Genomic DNA, 18,337 nt, shown 5'->3' on the forward strand with positions numbered 1-18,337 from the left:
GGGATGTGCCTAGAGTACTTTTCACTAGGGAGTAGCTTACTTGGAGTAAATTTCCACTTCCTGCAGGTGAGATCACACAAAAGCACCTGGTTTTAACATGGTTCTGACATCCCTTCTCACTTCAGCCCAGCCACGGGTAACCAGGCCCCCAGTTCCTGCCATGCTGCTCTGAGAGGAGACCTGTGCTCTGCTCACATCCTCATATGCCTGAGGAATCCTGAGAACAAACTCTGCTACAAGTGGTGCCTCTTATTACCCAGGCCTTAAATTAACATTCAGAATAGATAACCCATTTCTGCTCTAACTAATCAGAAAGCAGCAGAGCATTACAACCCACTCTGCAGTGAGTACACCAACACTCATTTCTAGGAGCCAGCAAGGCCATTTTAGTTCCATTTACTGTTTCCAAGGGGTTCTGGCAGGAGAACCACACGTACAACAGTTCCCATCTTGCACGTTTGGGGACCAAGCTCATTAAAGGGGAATAATCCCATGTTGTCTTCATCCTTTTCACCTCTCCTCTGTGCCTCCCAAGCATTTCAGGATAAAACTCACAACAGCAAACAGCTCGTACACTGCTACTGCAGCATCCCATAGACTGAGGGCATTATTACTTTATCCATTAGCAGCTCTTCAGAACTGCAGGATCACACCTGAATAAAACACAGCTGAAAACTGCCTGTGTTCATGGGCTACTTTTTCTGCTCACCCGACTTCCACAGGCTCAGATTTACAGGTTTCCCACAGTGTTCAAGTTTTCAAAGTAGAGATTTCTGCAGGGCTGTTTATTATTCCACCCTTTTCTTCTTCCAAAGTACACTCAGCAGTCGAGAGCTTCTGTTTTAAGTTTACCTCTATATTTATGCTCAAGCATCACTTTTTTTTTTTTTAACAGCCACCCATCTTCAAAAGGGCAAGTCTATATTTTTCCATAATAGAAATAGTCAGGTCTTTGAAATAAGCTAAGAAAAAAATAGAAAAGGGACATAAAAAAAACCTCTGCAAATGATATCACAATCTGAATTTGTCTACAGCCCCAGGTACCTTCCCTTCACATTGTTCCTTTCAGGCAGCAAACAGCACATATTATCTCATAATATTCCTTCTATATGCAATTCTTCAGTAATAAAAGCACTCTCTACTTACAGGGAGCTAAAAAAGCCTTCTGCAGCAGTTGAAGCTGTAGAGTAACAGAGGAAGGAGGAAGACAAAAAAATAATAAAACAGACATGAGCCATTCTAAAGATCCTTAGACATGACTCCCACTACCAGCCTCCTCATCACCAGGTCCTGATGCAAGATTTGGACTGTTTAGAGCAGCCCACTGAACACATTTAACAATATTTTTGCCACTCACATCAACTTTTCACTTTGAAAGGTAACACATATAAATTTCCTCTTCCTACCAGGCACAGCCCAGAGCCAATGATGTCTTTAGGTGGCTACACAAGTGCACACACTACCTAGAAAGTTTACTGAGGTCAGTGCAAAGCCTTTCTATACCATTTAAGAGTATTTTCTGAGCAAACTCTGCTCCTAAAACACCCCAGAAAATAAAAAATACAGCAGTGTGGCCTTAGAGTAACCTGCCAAGCACCCAGACAGCAGCCCAATGCTGCAGATGGGAGGTGTAAGAATTTCTAATAGAGGTAACAGTGAGCCCCACCTCCAGTAAGAGGAATGATTTAAAGCTTCCCTTCCAGATTTCAATAAGTTCACCCCTTTTGTAAACATCCAGGCTTTTCCTGGAACCATCTCACGTTTTAAGGTGCAGTTTTACTAACGTCTGTTTAGCAACACAGCCCAAAAAATACCCACCGAGAAACTTACCAGCTCTGTGGAAGGGAACAAGAATGCCACCTGCTGGAAACAACGGGGGGAAAACGGGGAAAGAAATTGTGCAGCAAAGCAAAAAACATCCATTTTTAAACAGGCAGTTAAAAGATGCCTGGATATTTATGCTGGTTCTCGGGTTATATTTAAGAGCTATGCTGGAGAAAAATGAGGCGAGCAAAGTAAGAAGTCACAGCCACTGGCACCACAGACTGAATTAAATCAGGCAGAGAGCTCAGACCCCAAGATTTAAACTCATTTAGGGGGAATCTACCATTTCTGTCCAGCTGTGCTATTGCTGAGACACCTCCATTTCAATAGCAGAGCCTATTTCCAAGATTTTCCACTGAATCCATGTGGCATGCACAGCCACTCAGCTGCCCCCACTCCCCCAGACTCATCCCAAGGGGTTCTTCACAAGCCCACCAAGAACTCTTATGATAAAAACCAGACAAAGTGACATTTAAACTTTGCAGGTTCACTCAGGATTCATCCCAAAACATTTTAGTCACCCTTCTTTCCAGGACAGTGCAAACAAACTAACTGATTGGATTCTCTGAGGGCACAGTATCAGCTGCACACAGATGAAACAGTAGTAGCTGGAAGGTGCATGATCATTCTTCTGGGGTGGGGCTTTTTACACAGGTGTGGAGAGGACAAAGGGAAATGGTTTAAAACTTGGAGAGATTCAGGTTAGACATTACAAAAAATTAAATTTAAGGGTGCTGAGCCCCTGTCCCAGGCTGCCCAAGGAAGCTGTGGCTGCCCCATCCCTGGCAGTGTCCAAGTCCAGGTTGGATGGGGCTTGGAGCAACCTGGGCTGGTGGGAGGTGTCCCTGCCCATGCAGGGGGTTGGCACTGGATGAGCTTTAAGGTCCCTTTCAACCCAAACCATTTCAACATCCAATTTTTCCTTAGAAAAACCACACCAGCATCAATTTGTCACCAAGTCTAACCTGCATGCAGAGCTCAAAGTAGCAGAGCTCCAGCCCAGAGCACAGCACTCCAGTGTCTGTGTATGCAGATGGAATGAGAAGAAAGTGAGAGAGCAGAAGCACCACACAGACTTCACTCCCATCAGCCCCAAAGGAACACTGTTTCTGATGGGGAAGAAAAAAGGCATGGTAAATAAAACCTAGTTTTCTTATTCTGCAAGTTACACAGCAGCTCTCCCCAAGGAACTGCCCGAGTTGCTCTGTGGGGACAGAGCCCAGGCAACAACACCACTGAACACCCTGCAATTTCAGTGGAGTAAAAAAACCCAGCATTATGGGTCTAATGTGCTGATTTGAGAGCTGCAAGTGTGGAAATTCAGTGGCATTACTGCTCAAGTTACAGAAATATTTTTATTAAAATAAGAACTAAGTGCAAAGAGAAAAAAAAAAAAAAAATCACACAAGGGAGCTGTCAGGTACCAGAAAAGGAATTTAAAACATCTTCTGTTTGACAGTGGTCTCCTGTTTGTGACATTCCCTGTTATGCAGGATTTACAAATTAAACTCACAAGTTAGATTTTTTTTTTTACTTTTGATAAAGTAGGATTGGAAATACACAATCAGGTACTAGCAGATTCTTGGGTAAGTTTTTTTTCATCATCTTCTTCTTCACCATCCTCATCTGCATTTTTTATTTCTTCTGTTTTCTCCACCTGAGGCAGAAGCCCATCCAGGTTCAGTAGCAAACCCTCACTGGTTGAAGATCTGATAACCAACTGCTGCACCAGGGGACCTGGAAAACAAAGACCACCAACAAATTGGTCACTGCACCACTTCTCATGTCTCCAGGCTGATTTCTCTTGGTACTAATCCCTTCTGTGTCAGGCACATGACCAGAATCAGAGCCTTCTGCTTCTATTTACTTGTATTTCAAGTCAACCAACCCTTTTTTTTTTTTTTTTTTTGGGTGGGGGGCTAACATGCTTCTAAAGGCATGTGATGGGTACTTGGCTTCTTATGGTCTGTTCTCTGTACTTACTATTAACAGCACCACTAGAAGAGATGCAAGATCATTCTTCCTGCAGACATTAACAACAGAGGAAGTTGTTCTCTTGGCTTAAACAAGGCTATTCTTCCATAAAATGATGTTTATAAATCACCATTTCCACTCCAGCTAAGATGGGATTTGTGTAAAGCTTACTTCAGGATGACACAAGAGAGCAGATGGCCTATTGGTTGTCCCCACTCTTTGCTCAGAACAGGACAACCCAGAGGAACAACATGCAGAATTCACACCTTTACTCCTATGTAACCTGATCCTTCTGCTAAGGAAGTGAAAAAGAAAAAAAAAACAATTTAAAAATTTTCCCTCGGAGTAGCAGAAAATTAAAAAATATTTTAGTAACAAGATAAAAAAAAAAAAAAAAAGGTGGGATAGTTTCAAACAGATCTAGATGTTAATAGAAGGATAGGTTTTAACTGCAGGTGGATTCTGGGTCCAGATTCTTGTCAGGGGGGTAAAACCAAGACACCCAGATGCTGCAGACCTCCATCTCTCAAGGATTTCCTTGCATGGCTTTAATCTATTGAAACATCATTCCTGCAAACTTAGTTTTCTCCAAGGTTCCACTCCTTGGCTCACACAGATATTTAGGTAGAGCTGTGGTGCAATTAGAGATTTATTGAGTTGCCTTACAACCCCCCTCCCTCCTGTCCCAAGGCAGAGAAAGCAGCAAAGTCATCCAATGACCACCTCATTTCTTCCTCTTGTTTGCTGTAACCTCAACTACCACACCAGAAGAGGAGTTACTCACTGTAATTTGATGGCTTGTATGTGCAGATATCATGGACAACTGCTTTTAGATTGGCAATTATCTGCTCAGCAGGCATATCCAGCTGAAAAAGAGAATGCAGAGTTAGCCACAGTGACACTTGAAACCTAAACTAAGAAACCTGAAAGCACTGGGGATGTATTTATTCTGCATTTGGAGAGAATTTGTTTCTCTGTCTTCCCTGTTAAGGAGCTACAAATCCCATTAGCAGCTTTCTCCAAATGACTCGGGGAAGAGAAGTGGTTTATACATAATTTTGTGCTCATTGTTATTCTACAAGTTTCTACTTGTGATATTAAACTCCCACAGCCTTAAAGAGGTTAAAACTCTTAAAAACCAACATACATACACGTGTTTCTGCAAAACTCACATTAAAATTAAAGTATTTGAGGCAAAGAGCTTCAAGAAGTAGCTGTCAAAGACCACAGCAATCTACAACTGAAGGAATTAAGAACTTCAACAGAACCAAATGAATCATTTCAAATTTGAAGAGTTCCTTCCCATTTTCTTTCCTAGTTTAACATATCACATGGAATTTCTACTTTTTACACAAAGTGCATGGAAGCTCTGTGCTCCAAACACATCCCAGTTCTCTATTTACCCTTTTTACACACCCTGGTTCCTGCCAGTGGCACTTTTGACCTCACAACAGAAGCTGTGTAAGATGGCTCCTCCTTCAGCCCAGTGTCCTCAGCCAACTGAGCACTTAACCACACCTCACCTGAGGCATCCAGAACCACAGAATGGGTTGGGTTGGGACCTTAAAGCTCATCCAGTGCCAACCCCCTGCATGGGCAGGGACACCTCCCACCAGCCCAGGTTGCTCCAAGCCCCATCCAACCTGGACTTGGACACTGCCAGGGATGGGGCAGCCACATCCTCCCTACCTGATCCTCACTGGATCAATCCCAGATGCCTGGAAGTGAACCAGTACTGCTGCCAAAAAAGTAATATCCCTTCCTTCCCTCATGCACTCATCACTTCAAAGCATGAGTGCTCTTTGTCTCATCTTCAGGAACATGTAACTTGTGATGAGGAGACATGGATAAGTGGTATTTATTCTCACAGAATTAACCCCAGCTGAGGGGGGAGTCCAGGTATCACTGGGTTCTCCTCTTCCTCTCCACCATCTCCCAAGGTGGCAGGAGCAGATCTGGGTAATACCTCCCTCATCTGTAAATGTATGCATTGCTTCATAACAGAAATAATTAAACCTGACTACTCTCCTCCATGACCTGCTCCATTAATCTCTCTTTATGCTCTCCTGGCAGACTTAATAATCCCAAAGCAGTTCCTCTGTTACACAGGCCAGAAGACATTTGTCTTTATCATTGTTATGCTGATTGCAACGTGCTTAATCATCCCCAAATTAACAGACATAAAGCTCTGTGAGTTAATGCTGAGCATTTAACTTGGCTGCCAGGCTCACCATGCTGTCCTGACTTCAAAATAAAGGAACACTCACCCAAAAATAAAAAAACAATCAGTGATAATGAATTAGCAACTACACTTCAAGTGAAGGTTTGAACAGTTTGCTTCCAAAACTTAAGACTAAGTTCAGGTTTTACATGAATTGCACATTTTTAGTCAGCTCCTTGGCATTCATCACCTGTAATGAAGCCTGGAAGCACTCCTAAGAGACAGCACTTGCAAGCTGCTCTAAAACAAGTTACAACTTCTTACAGAGATCAGGCAGCACAGCACTGAGACAGGAGCCTTCTCAAATTATGAACACCTCAGTTAATATTCTGGTTTTGTTGAGGCAGGGAAACAGGACAGGGTGCCTTGCCTTGAGCCAGACAACATGACACAGCCCCAGAGATCCCATGCCATGATTTACCTGGGATGCCAGCAGCTCCATAATGAAGACAGGTAATGCTCAGAGGGCTCCAATTATTTCAAAATAGCTGCCACAACCAAAGAAATATCCCAGCTTCCAAATTAAGTATCCCACAGTAAACCCCTGTGTCTCTGCAGTCACTGTGGATCAGCACTCAGCTATTTAGTTTAATTCAAAGCCTCAAGCTGACAGCAGTACCAGAGCTTCAAGGCTGAGCAACTCTGTTCAGATCAATTGCAGGGAGACTTAAATATCTGTTAAGTCCTGAACCTTCCTGAGGAATAACCATGTCTGCAGAGGGAGCAACTCTAAATCAATTTCAAGCCCACTTTCTGTAAATTCAACCTAACCATAAAATACCTTAGAAAATGACAACAGAGACTACAATCAGAACACAGAGATGAATTATTACCTATCTTACTGTCTAAAGTTCAGGATATTTCTCTTCACGAGAGCACAAAGTGCTGTGAAAACGTTGAGGGAAGTTTTTTGGGTTTGGGTTTTTTTTTTTTTTTAGATAATAAACTTATGTATTTACAAAGACCTCCCACTAACTCTGCTGCCTAGTGGGAAATTGCCTATTAAAGCTCAGTATTGCACAAGTTTCACCAAAACAGATCAGATTTACAACTTCATTCATGAAATCCCAACCTTTCTGGTCTTCCCAGGGATCTTTAGAAGGCTGCAACTGAACACACAGAGGAGCCACTTGGCTGGCTGCTGGCTAAACATGCAAATAAAACCCAGAAAGATGTTCTTGCTGTTCCATCACCATCTTTAACCTCTGAGCTGCCTGTTGATTTTTGTATCAAGGGATCATTCAGGGCTCTGTTTCTGTGCTGCAGACCAAACTGCCAGGCAGTTCCAGCAGGATCCTCTCATTTCCATGCACCTCTCTGTCCTGAGTCCCAAGTCTGAGAGCTCTCTGGCTCAGCACTCACCTCTCCATATTTCTGACCCTGTGAATTTAAAGAGGTCCCTTCACCAGAAAACACCTTCTTCCCCACAAACCTTGAAGTCTCACCTCCTGCAACAATTTTATCCTCTTCCACAGAACCATTTTTGCAGGCAGCTCTCTGCACAGATTGGAAGATTGAGTGGAAATTCCTTCCAGGTGACACATTTGGATTCTGATTTTTCTAGAGAAAACTCCCAACGTAGGAAAAGGAACATTTTGTAATGCTCAACAGCACCATATCTGGATGCAAAAACCATGTCATAACTCAAAAAAAAAAATTATTTTAAGCTACCCTCTGTAGACAGCTGATTCTGAAGGAGATACCCTGACTGTCCTCATTTGTCTCCCTTCTCCTTTAGCCTCCATGTTTTAAAAGCACATTTTTCACTCCCAGTTTCACAACTTCAGGTTTACAAATTAAACTTAACTGCTGTCAGCTTTTGGGCTCTTCAAACACATCTCAAATTACTCCAAAGAAAACACCACCCAGGTTGCTGACTTCCACAGCATTACATCAAACTGCTGCCATAATGGCACTAACAGGCAACATGAGACAGAAGCACTTAAGGGAAAACATCTCTGTGAAACTCCAGCTTGGCAAGCTCCCAGAAACATCTCTGCTGCTGTCTGGAATACAGCAATAGATCTTCACACTTCTGTGTAATACATAATTTTTTTTTTTTTTTTTTTTTGGCTGATGAGATTTAAATGATAAAAAGCTCTTGATTTAGTGGTGAGCAGCTCCACGTGGCCACTGGAGGCTCCCCCAGCCTTGCAGGCTCTCCATTTCCTTCCAGAACTGCTGTGCAGACAGCAAGAAAACTGGGTCAGGGGAGGAGGAGAGCAGCTGGGGAGGGTGGAGACATTTCAGCCAGGCTGTAAGCACTGAGTCACCCCTCTGCACACTCACAACACACAACAGGGTGCCCTGTCTGGGCAGGGTTAGTCACACAGGTGACAGAGGTGGCAGCAAAACCCTCCCCCTTCTGTTTCTGAGCCAAAAGGAAGAGTTCCTTCACCAGAACCTCCTTGTTGGCTTGGACAGGGACTGCACCAAATCCTCTGGTGTGCCACCAAACTGCAGGGCTGGGCTGCTCAGGGACAGAACCTCTGTGGGTTGTGTCACCCACACTGCAGATCAGGAACAGGATGTGGTTTTCTTGTCAGGACCTCCAGCCATGGCTGCAGGGCCCTACCAGCTGCAGCTGTAATTAATGTCATCAGGGCACTGCTCTTTTAGCTGATCCTACATACAAAAGGATTCAAGTTTAAGCAGTCCATAGGAAAAACTAAATACAATCACAATACTTGAAACAAAAACTAGATTCAAGGTGTTTCCCACAGCCAAAGATGCTTCCTGACTGGACCAGAATATAATCCACAACACACTGCAGCAGGAGAGTCCCAAGAACCTCAGTGCTAAGCACCACAGAGCTGAGGAAGTCCTTGAAATTCACAAGCACAAATTAAGAAACTTGCTTATTTCCAACCCTGCTGGGCTGGCAAAACCTCCAGGGTGAGGTATCTTGTACATTTGCTTCTGCATCACTGCAGACAAAACAATGAAAACAACACCAAAATAAAAATAATTTAAAAAATAAATTAAAAATCAAACCACAGCTCAGAGCAGGGGAAATAATTTTTCAAATTATTAAGGAAAACGTAATAACAGCATTAAAAAAAAAAGAGAACAAATACTCTCATATATCCTGATTTCTTATGTGACAGCAAAACACAAAGTAATTTTATATTCCAGGTGTCATGCAACCAGTTCTTGCTTTTTGCTCCAGCTCAAGAGTAAAGTGGTCAAAATTAAAGGAGCCTTTCAGTTACTAAGTTGAAGCAAACATTTTTGATCCTCCTGTGCATAAGGACTTACAACCCATAGTTTATTTACTTCAAAAAAAAAAAAAAAATCAAATAAGCTTTATTTTACTGACACAAGAGCACTGTGGAACGTAGAGGGGAAGGGAAGCCTACACTAAGATGTCAGCTCACAGGGAGATGAGGAGAAATAGCACCTTTTTCATCCTATTTTCTTTATTATTACAATTCCTTGCAAATTGTGGCAAATAGAAACCCCCTTCCTGGCACCCTTAGCCTGTTAACATCAGGTGATGCCTTGCTCTTTAGCAGAGCCATTTTCTATGACCACAAATCAGCTGAAGCTGTCACACAGCAAGGAATAAGAGTTCTGTTTCCTTCACAGATGAGTTAAAGCACATGGTTAAAAATCCTGGGGACACACAGACTAAAAACATGGTTTTCCTCCTCTTTTAATACTCCTTTCAGTTTTGGCCAGCAGTTAAAACTTAAGAATACACAAGATATACAACTTACTCTGGCTATTCTTGTCTTGATGACATTCTCATCTTGCACAGTATACTCAAGACCATCTCTGAAGAGCTGCAGCATTTTGAGAATATCAGGGCCCAGGGACTCTAATTTAAAAGAAAAAGTTGCCTGAGTAGTGCTATAGGTACTAGGAAAGAGAGAATTCAGTCTTTTAGTTAAACTCCTCTCAAAAAAGCAGTTTCCTGGAGAAGATTGTGGTGTCCTCACACATTTTACAGGTATCACACCCATCCCTTCCTCATCAAGCAGCAGACAAGGACAGTTCACACAGTAAGAGAAATAATAAATAAAGACTACAAGACTACAAAAAAGCCCCTGTCTATGTATATATAACTCAAAGCTTTATTACCCAATGAAATTACAGCAGCTTGGGAGACCAGAACCTACAGAGTTTGGTTTAGAACAAGTCCCCAGACCCTGCCTGAAAGCAAATCTACTGCAGCCCAGCCAGGTTACCCACTGCCTGGCAACCCCACCATTCCCACCACCTGAGGCACAAGTTCCTCCTCTCAGCTCCAGGGAAGTGAAAGGTTCCAGACTCAGTGCTTCTCCACACAGCTGGTACAGGCTCTGTGTCTGAAAACCAGCCCTTTCCTTCTCTTTTCTTTCCTATTTGAAGTAGAGCCCTGACAGGTCACTAAAATCAAGCCAAAGGAATGAGAGACTGATGTTTGCTGCTGCAAAAACCTGACCTGAGATGTCCTGAGCATTATGGAAAAGGAGAAACCAGGCAGGTCAGGGAAAGCATAAAAAACCTCATTGTTGAGTAGTAAAGAACAGGCAGAGGGAGCAGCAGCACCCATGAAGCTGGGATCCAAACAGCTGCACACCTGACAACAAAACTGGGTGAATAAAGTGTGGGTTTAAAGCTGTTTCTGTTTTCCTGGGTGACTTCAGGATAGTATTCTGGGTCACCAGGACTAACAGGCAAACCTACCTTGATTCTAAGCCCACATCTCACTGCTGCAGGAGAACTGCACAGTTCCAAGGCTGGAATTGTCAAGGAATTGTCAAGCTACTCTTAGCTAAGACAAAACAAGTGGTTCAGTCACATACAGCCTCATCAAGAAGGGTTCAGTGTCACCTCTAGAGCTGAACCTTGTTCAGTACTTGAGATGTGTAAGAAAGAATTAAAGAATTGCTTCTTACTTCTTTTTGTGTTTGGGTATTTTCGTTTCAGTTTGTTCCTTAATGGTATCAGCTTAGGTATTATTGCAGGGACAGCTACATAGAAGTCTGCCTGGATCTCATCTTCCAAAATCTGCAATCAAAACAATTAAATACATTTAGCAATCAAATTAATTACCTCAGTTGATCTACAAGCATGTCCAAGCATGAAGCCCCACTCTCACTCTGCACATTGGCTGCTAAGCTTGAAGTTACAGGATGTGAGGGTTCTTGATCCCTCTGCCTCAGTCACTGCTTGGGTTAAGACTATTTAAAAATACTAAATAAAATAGTAAATAAAAATAAAATACCCATTTGACTAATTCAACTCCTCCCACAATAGCAGCTCCATTCTCTCGAGCTATTTCAGCTTCTTGTTCATTCTGTTGAGGAAAAAAAAAAATAAAAATTAGTAGCATCTCTACTACCAATCAGCCTGTATCAACAGCATTGGATAGGTGACTTTTTTTGGGTAACTGGGTGTAAAAATCAGGTTATTTGGAGGTTAAGAAGGTAAGAATGGCTTAATGCAACCAAAGACCAAAAATAGCTAATGCTGGTGATTTACTACAGGAGCAGCAACTCCACTCCAGGTCCCACTGTGAAGTGAGTGAAGTCTTGAGCTGCCTTCTAGTGGGGAGGGAGGAGAAAAGCCCATCCCCATTTGCTGAGGAGCTCTCTCAAAAGCCCTTTCTCTCCCACCTCCATCCTTGGAACCCACAATCAACCATCCACTGGATGGAGCCAACCTCTGACTCTAGGTTGGAAACAGAAGCACAGAACATGCTACAAAACCCACTGTAAAATCAGGCCACTCAGCTTCTGGAAGCCCTACTAAACCTGGCTTTCCCAGAGCACCCAGAAGCTCACCTCACCTCTCCTCTGCAAGGTTCTTTAATACTTTTAATAACCCTCTGAAATCTGGAAAGGCAAAAGGCATCAGTGTTGTAAATACTTTGCCTGCAGCTTTTGCTACAAACAGATTTTTGTGACTCAAAGCCAGAACCAACTCCTCCTCACCAAAACTGAACAGCTCCAAACTTCCAGCCAAAAGCACCAGCAAGTGTCAGCCTTTTCCCACACATAAACCTCCACAGGAATCTCCAAGATGTTTGTTACCCCACCTGCTGCTGAAGACAAGTCCTGGAAGGACTTCAGAGTCCTGTAAAGTCTCTGCAGAAAGTATTTTTCTGTAAAGTATCTCAACAAAAGGTGGAGTCCTGCCAAGGGCAGTGGTTCATAGAATCACAGAATGGGCTGGGTTGGAAGGGACCTCAGAGCTCATCAAGTCCAACCCTTGATCCACTCCCACTGCAGTTCCCAGCCCATGGCACTGAGTGCCACATCCAGGCTCTTTTGAAATATCTCCAGGGATGGAGAATCCACCCCTTCCCTGGGCAGCCCATCCCAATGGCTGAGCACCCTCTCTGCAAAGAATTTTTTCCTAATATCCAACCTAAACCTCCCCTGGCAGAGCTTCAGCTCTGCCAGGGGAGGTTTAGGTTGGATATTAGGAAAGAATTCTTTAGTCCATGCCCTCTTGTCCCACTGATATCAGCTCAACCCCCCCCTGGCTCCAACCTCCTTTCAGGGAGTTGTAGAGAGTGATGAGGTCTCCCCTGAGCCTCCTCTTCTCCAGCCTCAACACCCCCAGCTCCCTCAGCCCTTCCTCACAGGAATTCTGCTGGATCCCTTCACCTCCTTTGGGCCTCCATCTCCTTCCTGATTTTTGGGGCCCAGAACTGGACTCAGGACTCAAGCTGTGGCCTCCCCAGGGGCAGAATCCCTTCCCTGGGCCTGCTGGCCACACTCTTTCTCATCCAGGATTCCATTGGGATTCTTGGCCACCTGGGCACACTGCTGGCTCATGGGCACCTTCCAGGTCCCTCTCTGCCACTCTGTGCCCCATGGAGCTCCCCATGGGGTTGTTGTGGCCAAAATTCGGGACCTGGCACTTGGAATGTTGAACCTCATCCCATTGGGATCATCCCAACTCTCCAACCTCCTTTCAGGGAGTTGTAGAGAGTGATGAGGTCTCCCCTGAGCCTCCTCTTCTCCAGCCTCAACACCCCCAGCTCCCTCAGCCCTTCCTCACAGGACTTGTGCTGGATCCCTTCACAGCCTCCTTGCTCTTCTCTGGACCTGCTCCAGCACCTCAATCTCCTTCCTGAGCTGAGGGGCCCAGAACTGGACACAGGACTCAAGCTGTGGCCTCCCCAGGGCTGAGCACAGGGGTTGTGCTGTAAGTTGTGTGCTCTCACCCACCTCTGTGAAAACCAAGACCTTGTTTGTTTCCTCTGTGTAGCGGTGTGGGAGGAGAACAACACCTGAGAATGGATCCACTTTTTTCTAAGAAATGAAAAGGAAAATATCAAAACAACAAAAAATGATTATTCTTTTTATTTTTTATTTATTTTTATTATTATTACTATTATTATTGTTACTATTATTATTATTACTATTATTATTGTTACTATTATTATTATTACTATTATTATTGTTGTTATATTATTACTATTATTATTGTTGTTATATTATTATTATTATTATTATTATTATTATTATTATTATTATTATTATTATTATTATTATTATTATTATTATTATTATTATTATTATTATTATTATTATTATTATTACTTCAGGGCAAATGACAGGATTGGGTGATATTGGTGCATCCTTGCCCAGGAATTCCTCACCCAGAATCACAGCAAACCAGCACATGCCCAGGTTCTGGGCACTGCTTTTTTATCTCTGCCATGGACTGAAATCCAAATTTAAGAAACACCAAGTAATGGTGCTGGAAGGGAAAGGGGCTGGGGAATTGGTGCCAGGCAGCACCAAACACTGAGGTGTCACAGTGCAAGCTGCTGCCACTCACAAGAGGTCTCCCTCCAACCTGCTGGAGCAGCAGTACTAAACACCAGCCAGGCAGGCTGGCAGCAAAGGCTTCTGGGTTTTGTTTTTTGGGTTTTTTGGGTTTTTTTGTTTTTAAATTGGTTGGAAACAGAAGTGCTGAGGTACTAACAGGCTGAGTCCTGTTCTGGCTGACTCTGCTGTCAGAGTGGTTCCAAAGAATGTTTATCAGTATGGTGATAGGTGCTTTGTATATATAAATATGAATATGAATATGAATATAAATATAAATATAAAAATATAAAAATAAGTATAAAAATATAATTATAAAATATAAATATAAAAATAAAAATATAAAATATATAAAGTATATAAATATATAAGTATATAAATATATAAATATAAAAATATAAAAATATAAATATAAAATATAAATATAAAAATATAAAGATAAAAATATAAATATAAAATATAAATATAAAAATATAAAAATATATAAATATAAGTATATAAGTATATAAGTATATAAATATATATGTAAATATGTAAATATATAAATATGTAAATATGTAAATATGTATATATAAATATTAAAATATAAAAGTATAAGTATAAAATATGAATATAAAAATATAAAAACAAAAATATAAAGATATGAATATAAAAATAAAAATATAAATATATATAAATAAATATATAAATGTAAATATAAATATAAAAATACAAATATAAAAAATAAATAAAAAATAAAAAATAAAAAAAAAAAAAATAAAAAAATAAATATATAGGGAATGGGCTCAGCAAGGGAATGGGCTCAGCAAGCCTCAAGCACACCAGGAGCAGCAGCAAGAGCTCTGCAGCTCCTCAAGCAGGAAGTTCAAGCAGCCCCTGTCTGTGAGGGACTCCACCAAAGGGTATTTAGTTACCTGTGCAGAGAAAGCAGCTCTAAAGTGGCCTCTTTTCTACTTAGGGGGGAAGGAGAAGGAGTTTGAGGGGAAGATTAACCCGGGCTAAACACTTCCAGTGAAAAAACACAGGCACACTTGGAAGGAATGATGTTTGCTTGAATAAATGCATCAAAACAAGGTGAAGGAGAGAGGCAGGAAGCCTCTCACACACAGCCTGAATTTTAATCACACACAGCCTGAATTTTAGTCACACAACAGCCTGAATTTTGGTCACACAACAGCCTGAATTTTGGTCACACAACAGCCTGAATTTTGGTCACACAACAGCCTGAATTTTAATCACAAAACAGCCTGAATTTTGGTCACACAACAGCCTGAATTTTAATCACAAAACAGCCTGAATTTTAGTCACACAACAGCCTGAATTTTAATCACACAACAGCCTGAATTTTGGTCACACAACAGCCTGAATTTTGGTCACACAACAGCCTGAATTTTGGTCACATAAGAGCCTGCTTTCCAAACCCTCAATGGTGATTATCTTCACCTCAGGAGTGTGAGGGATGCTACAAAAAGGCAGCTGCAAAAGCAGACATTATTCTGGCAGTCTGAGAAGCTGCAGGAGGCAGCTGACAGCAGCACTGAAAACACAACTTTCCCGGGTTAAAAAAAAAAATAATAAAAAAACCCAATAAAAGTGGCAAGATTTGAAACTACTTCCACCCTACCTTTTTCTCTAGAGCCATATCTAGGAAGACATTGATGTAGACATGCTGCTTGGGGTGAGTGAAGTCCAGCTCCTGGAATTTCTTCAGCATGGCCACAGCCTGCTCCGGGCTGTAGGACGGGCGCCTGTACAGCCAGGTCAGGTACACATCATCCACTGGCTTGCTCAGCAGTGGCCTCCTACCAGTGCCTTTCTTCTTTGTTTCTTCCTGCTTGGCCTTTTTGAAACTTTTTTTTGCAGTTCTGACAAACAAACAAACAAAAAAAAAGCATTAAATCACTGACTGAGGACTCTGGCACGTGCTCGAAGAGACAAATGTGGGGTTGTGTGTTCTGCCACTTCCCTCTGTTCCTTTGCCTGTGCCCCTAATCACTTTTTGTTTAAATGAGGATGCCTGAGGAGGGCATTTTAATAATGCTCTACAGCAATAAAGACCCATGAACCTCAGCTCTCTGGGGTGCTGAGAGATCTCAGATAAACAATAATATCACAAGGGTTGGAGCAGGGGGTCCTTGAGTACCCTTCCACCCTGGCACTCTGGGATTCTGGGGTCATTATTACAGAAGTAACAGAAAACACTCCCTGCAAGCCCAGCCTGCCACTGCAGGCTGTTTCTCAAAGTTAGCAGCTTGTGAGCTGCCACCGAGGCCAGCTCGGCTGTTCAAGCAACACTGCAGGCACCGAAAACGCCCCACGCTGCCCCCCTCCCACCCCCAGGACACCCGAGGGCCAAGCGAGCATTCCTCGGATGGAAGGAGAGACACCCACTTGGCTGCCGCTGCGTAGGGCCGGGAGAACACCAAGGCTGGGACGGCGGAGAGGCGCTGGTCGAGCCCGGGGAAGACCCCGCCGCGACGTGGGGCCAGAACTGCGAGGGAAAAGCAACCATCACCTCAGACAGGCGTCCCGGCCTCCCTCCCTCCCCTCCCCAGGGCGCTCACCACCCCCCCTCAAGGTCATCCCTTGCCCCGCGAAGAAGGGAAACCCCCCCCCCCGGCTGGAGACAGAGAGGAGCCGGCAGCCAAACCCCACGTTCTGCCGGCGGTGAACACGGAGAAACAAGGAGTCCCCTTCACCTCTCCACAGGCAGCGGCCAACGGGCGCCGCCATCTTGCGGAGCCGCCGGGGTGCGGCGCGCAAAGCGCTCCCCAAGCCCCAGAACAAAAGTTCCGGTGACGGACAGGGCCGGGTGCTGCCGGCAGCTGCCGGAAGCGCCACGCGGTGTCACCTCCCGCCCGTCCCCGCCTGGCGTCCGGTTCGGTCCGGTCCGGTCCCCCTCCATGAGGGAAAGGCCCGGTTTGGTTCTTAACCAGCCTGAAAAGCGGCCTCGGTACAAACCAGAGCTGTCCCCGCAGCGAATACAACTGCCCCTTTCCCTCCCTCCCTCCCGCCGGGGGCAGGGCCTGCGCCTCAGAGACCCAACATGGCAGGCAGAGCCCTTCCCCTCGGAATGGGCTGGGAAAAGCTCCTGCTGTACACCTGTCAAGCAGCATTTATCTCTAAAAACTCTGCTTAACCACGTCCTAAACTGTTCACACACCTCCTGGAGGTTGTAATCCTGTCCCTTGCTACACGTGCATCCCAGTTCCTGCAGTTTTGTTTTCCTCCCTGCTCAACCTGTGTCCAAGAATAAATTCAACCAAGTCCTTCCTGATGGGAATTTAGAGCTCTGGTGTATCTCGTCTGTTGGTTGGTTTGGAAATATCAGTAAAATGTGTATGGAAAACAAGTGACAAAACCAAAGTGTGCTTGTCCAATGTAATTATACACCAGTGTCCTAGGAAAGGATGAAGATGGGGAGGTGTGAGGCTCCCAGGAGGGAAAAAAAAAACCCAACTCCTCTTTGGTTAAAAAGTCTCAGTGAGAGGAGTGAAAAAATGTAAATTTAAAAGGCAGGTTTGGGGGTAAGTGTTCTTTTCTGATGGGCATTAGGCACGTACATGTTCTAGAGTGGCAGCAGATGTAACACAAGCCTCACCCCGTGGCTCTGCTGAAGATGCACCTGTGATCAGGTAACCTGCATCCTTTACCCTCCTCATCCATGGCTCCTCAATTCCCTTGGGATCCTCCAACTATTCCGACACCAAGGCTGTGGATTTTGGAAGGGAAGTGTGGGCTCATGGTCAGCACGCACCCATCGCCCATTGCCCACTCCCCCAAAACCCATTCCCTACCAAAACCCCTTGTTCCACCCCAGAACCTCCTGCACTTCCCACTTCCAGACCATAAATGATCACTCCAGGCAGCTGTAGTTGGAAGCAAATTAAAAAAAAAAAAATCTCTTGGGCCCATGTTCTTCCTCATCCAACGTGTAAACAGCCATGGAAAGGGTTCTGGGGTTCCTGAGAGAGGACCAAGCTCTGACCCTATGTGACACTTACCTGCATGTCCTTGCCCAGATCACCAGCCCTCCTCTCATCGGGGTCCATAAAACTAAAACCTGAAGGATTCCCAGGACGGGAGCTGCAGAGAAAACCAACGTGAGCGACACTGAGGAGCAGCCCCTCGCACCCTCAAATCCAGGAGGAGGAGGTTTGCCCTTCCCTCGAGTTTCCCTTCACTCACCACCTCACCTCCAGACTCTTGGGGACAAGCAGCCCCCAGCAGCCTCCCCCATATTGCCCATCCCCATGACAACCACCCAAACTCTGAGGTAAAAACAAGATGTTTTCCTGCTCTCTCCCATTTCCAGCACCTCACAATCCCTCCCCGGGGCCGCTGGTGTTTCCCCGGGCTCCTGCCAGATGCCAACAACAACAAAACCCCAAACCATGAGGTAAACCGGAGCCGAATCTCTTCCCGCCCTCGGACTTTTGGGGATAAACCCGTGGTTTCTCCTTCCCCGTCCCGGCACCGAGCACTGACAGGGCCCGGCGCCTTCCCCGCGTCCTCCCCCTCCCCGACGGCACCGCCCGCCTCCCGCCTC

At 44.2% G+C, this 18,337-nt stretch overlaps 1 protein-coding gene across 2 annotated transcripts; it reads right to left on the bottom strand.

The window, feature by feature from the left end:
* Positions 1–3,160: 3,160 nt before the first annotated feature.
* MRPL1 (mitochondrial ribosomal protein L1) lies at positions 3,161–17,465 on the bottom strand. 2 transcript variants are annotated; one of them, XM_071744120.1, is made up of 9 exons: positions 17,390–17,465; positions 16,180–16,279; positions 15,413–15,653; positions 13,186–13,269; positions 11,232–11,303; positions 10,903–11,014; positions 9,739–9,839; positions 4,583–4,664; positions 3,161–3,561 (listed from the first exon to the last, which is right to left on the bottom strand). In XM_071744120.1, exons 1-9 carry the CDS (start codon positions 17,448–17,450, stop codon positions 3,389–3,391), a joined length of 1,026 nt encoding a protein of 341 aa, XP_071600221.1. In that variant the 5' UTR covers positions 17,451–17,465; the 3' UTR covers positions 3,161–3,388. The 2 variants fall into 2 exon arrangements, with proteins under 2 accessions (XP_071600221.1, XP_071600222.1); XM_071744121.1 differs by lacking the exon at positions 17,390–17,465 and adding an exon at positions 16,488–16,629.
* Positions 17,466–18,337: the final 872 nt, after the last annotated feature.

Source organism: Heliangelus exortis, chromosome 4, assembly GCF_036169615.1.
Source record: "Heliangelus exortis chromosome 4, bHelExo1.hap1, whole genome shotgun sequence".
NCBI lineage: Eukaryota > Metazoa > Chordata > Aves > Apodiformes > Trochilidae > Heliangelus > Heliangelus exortis.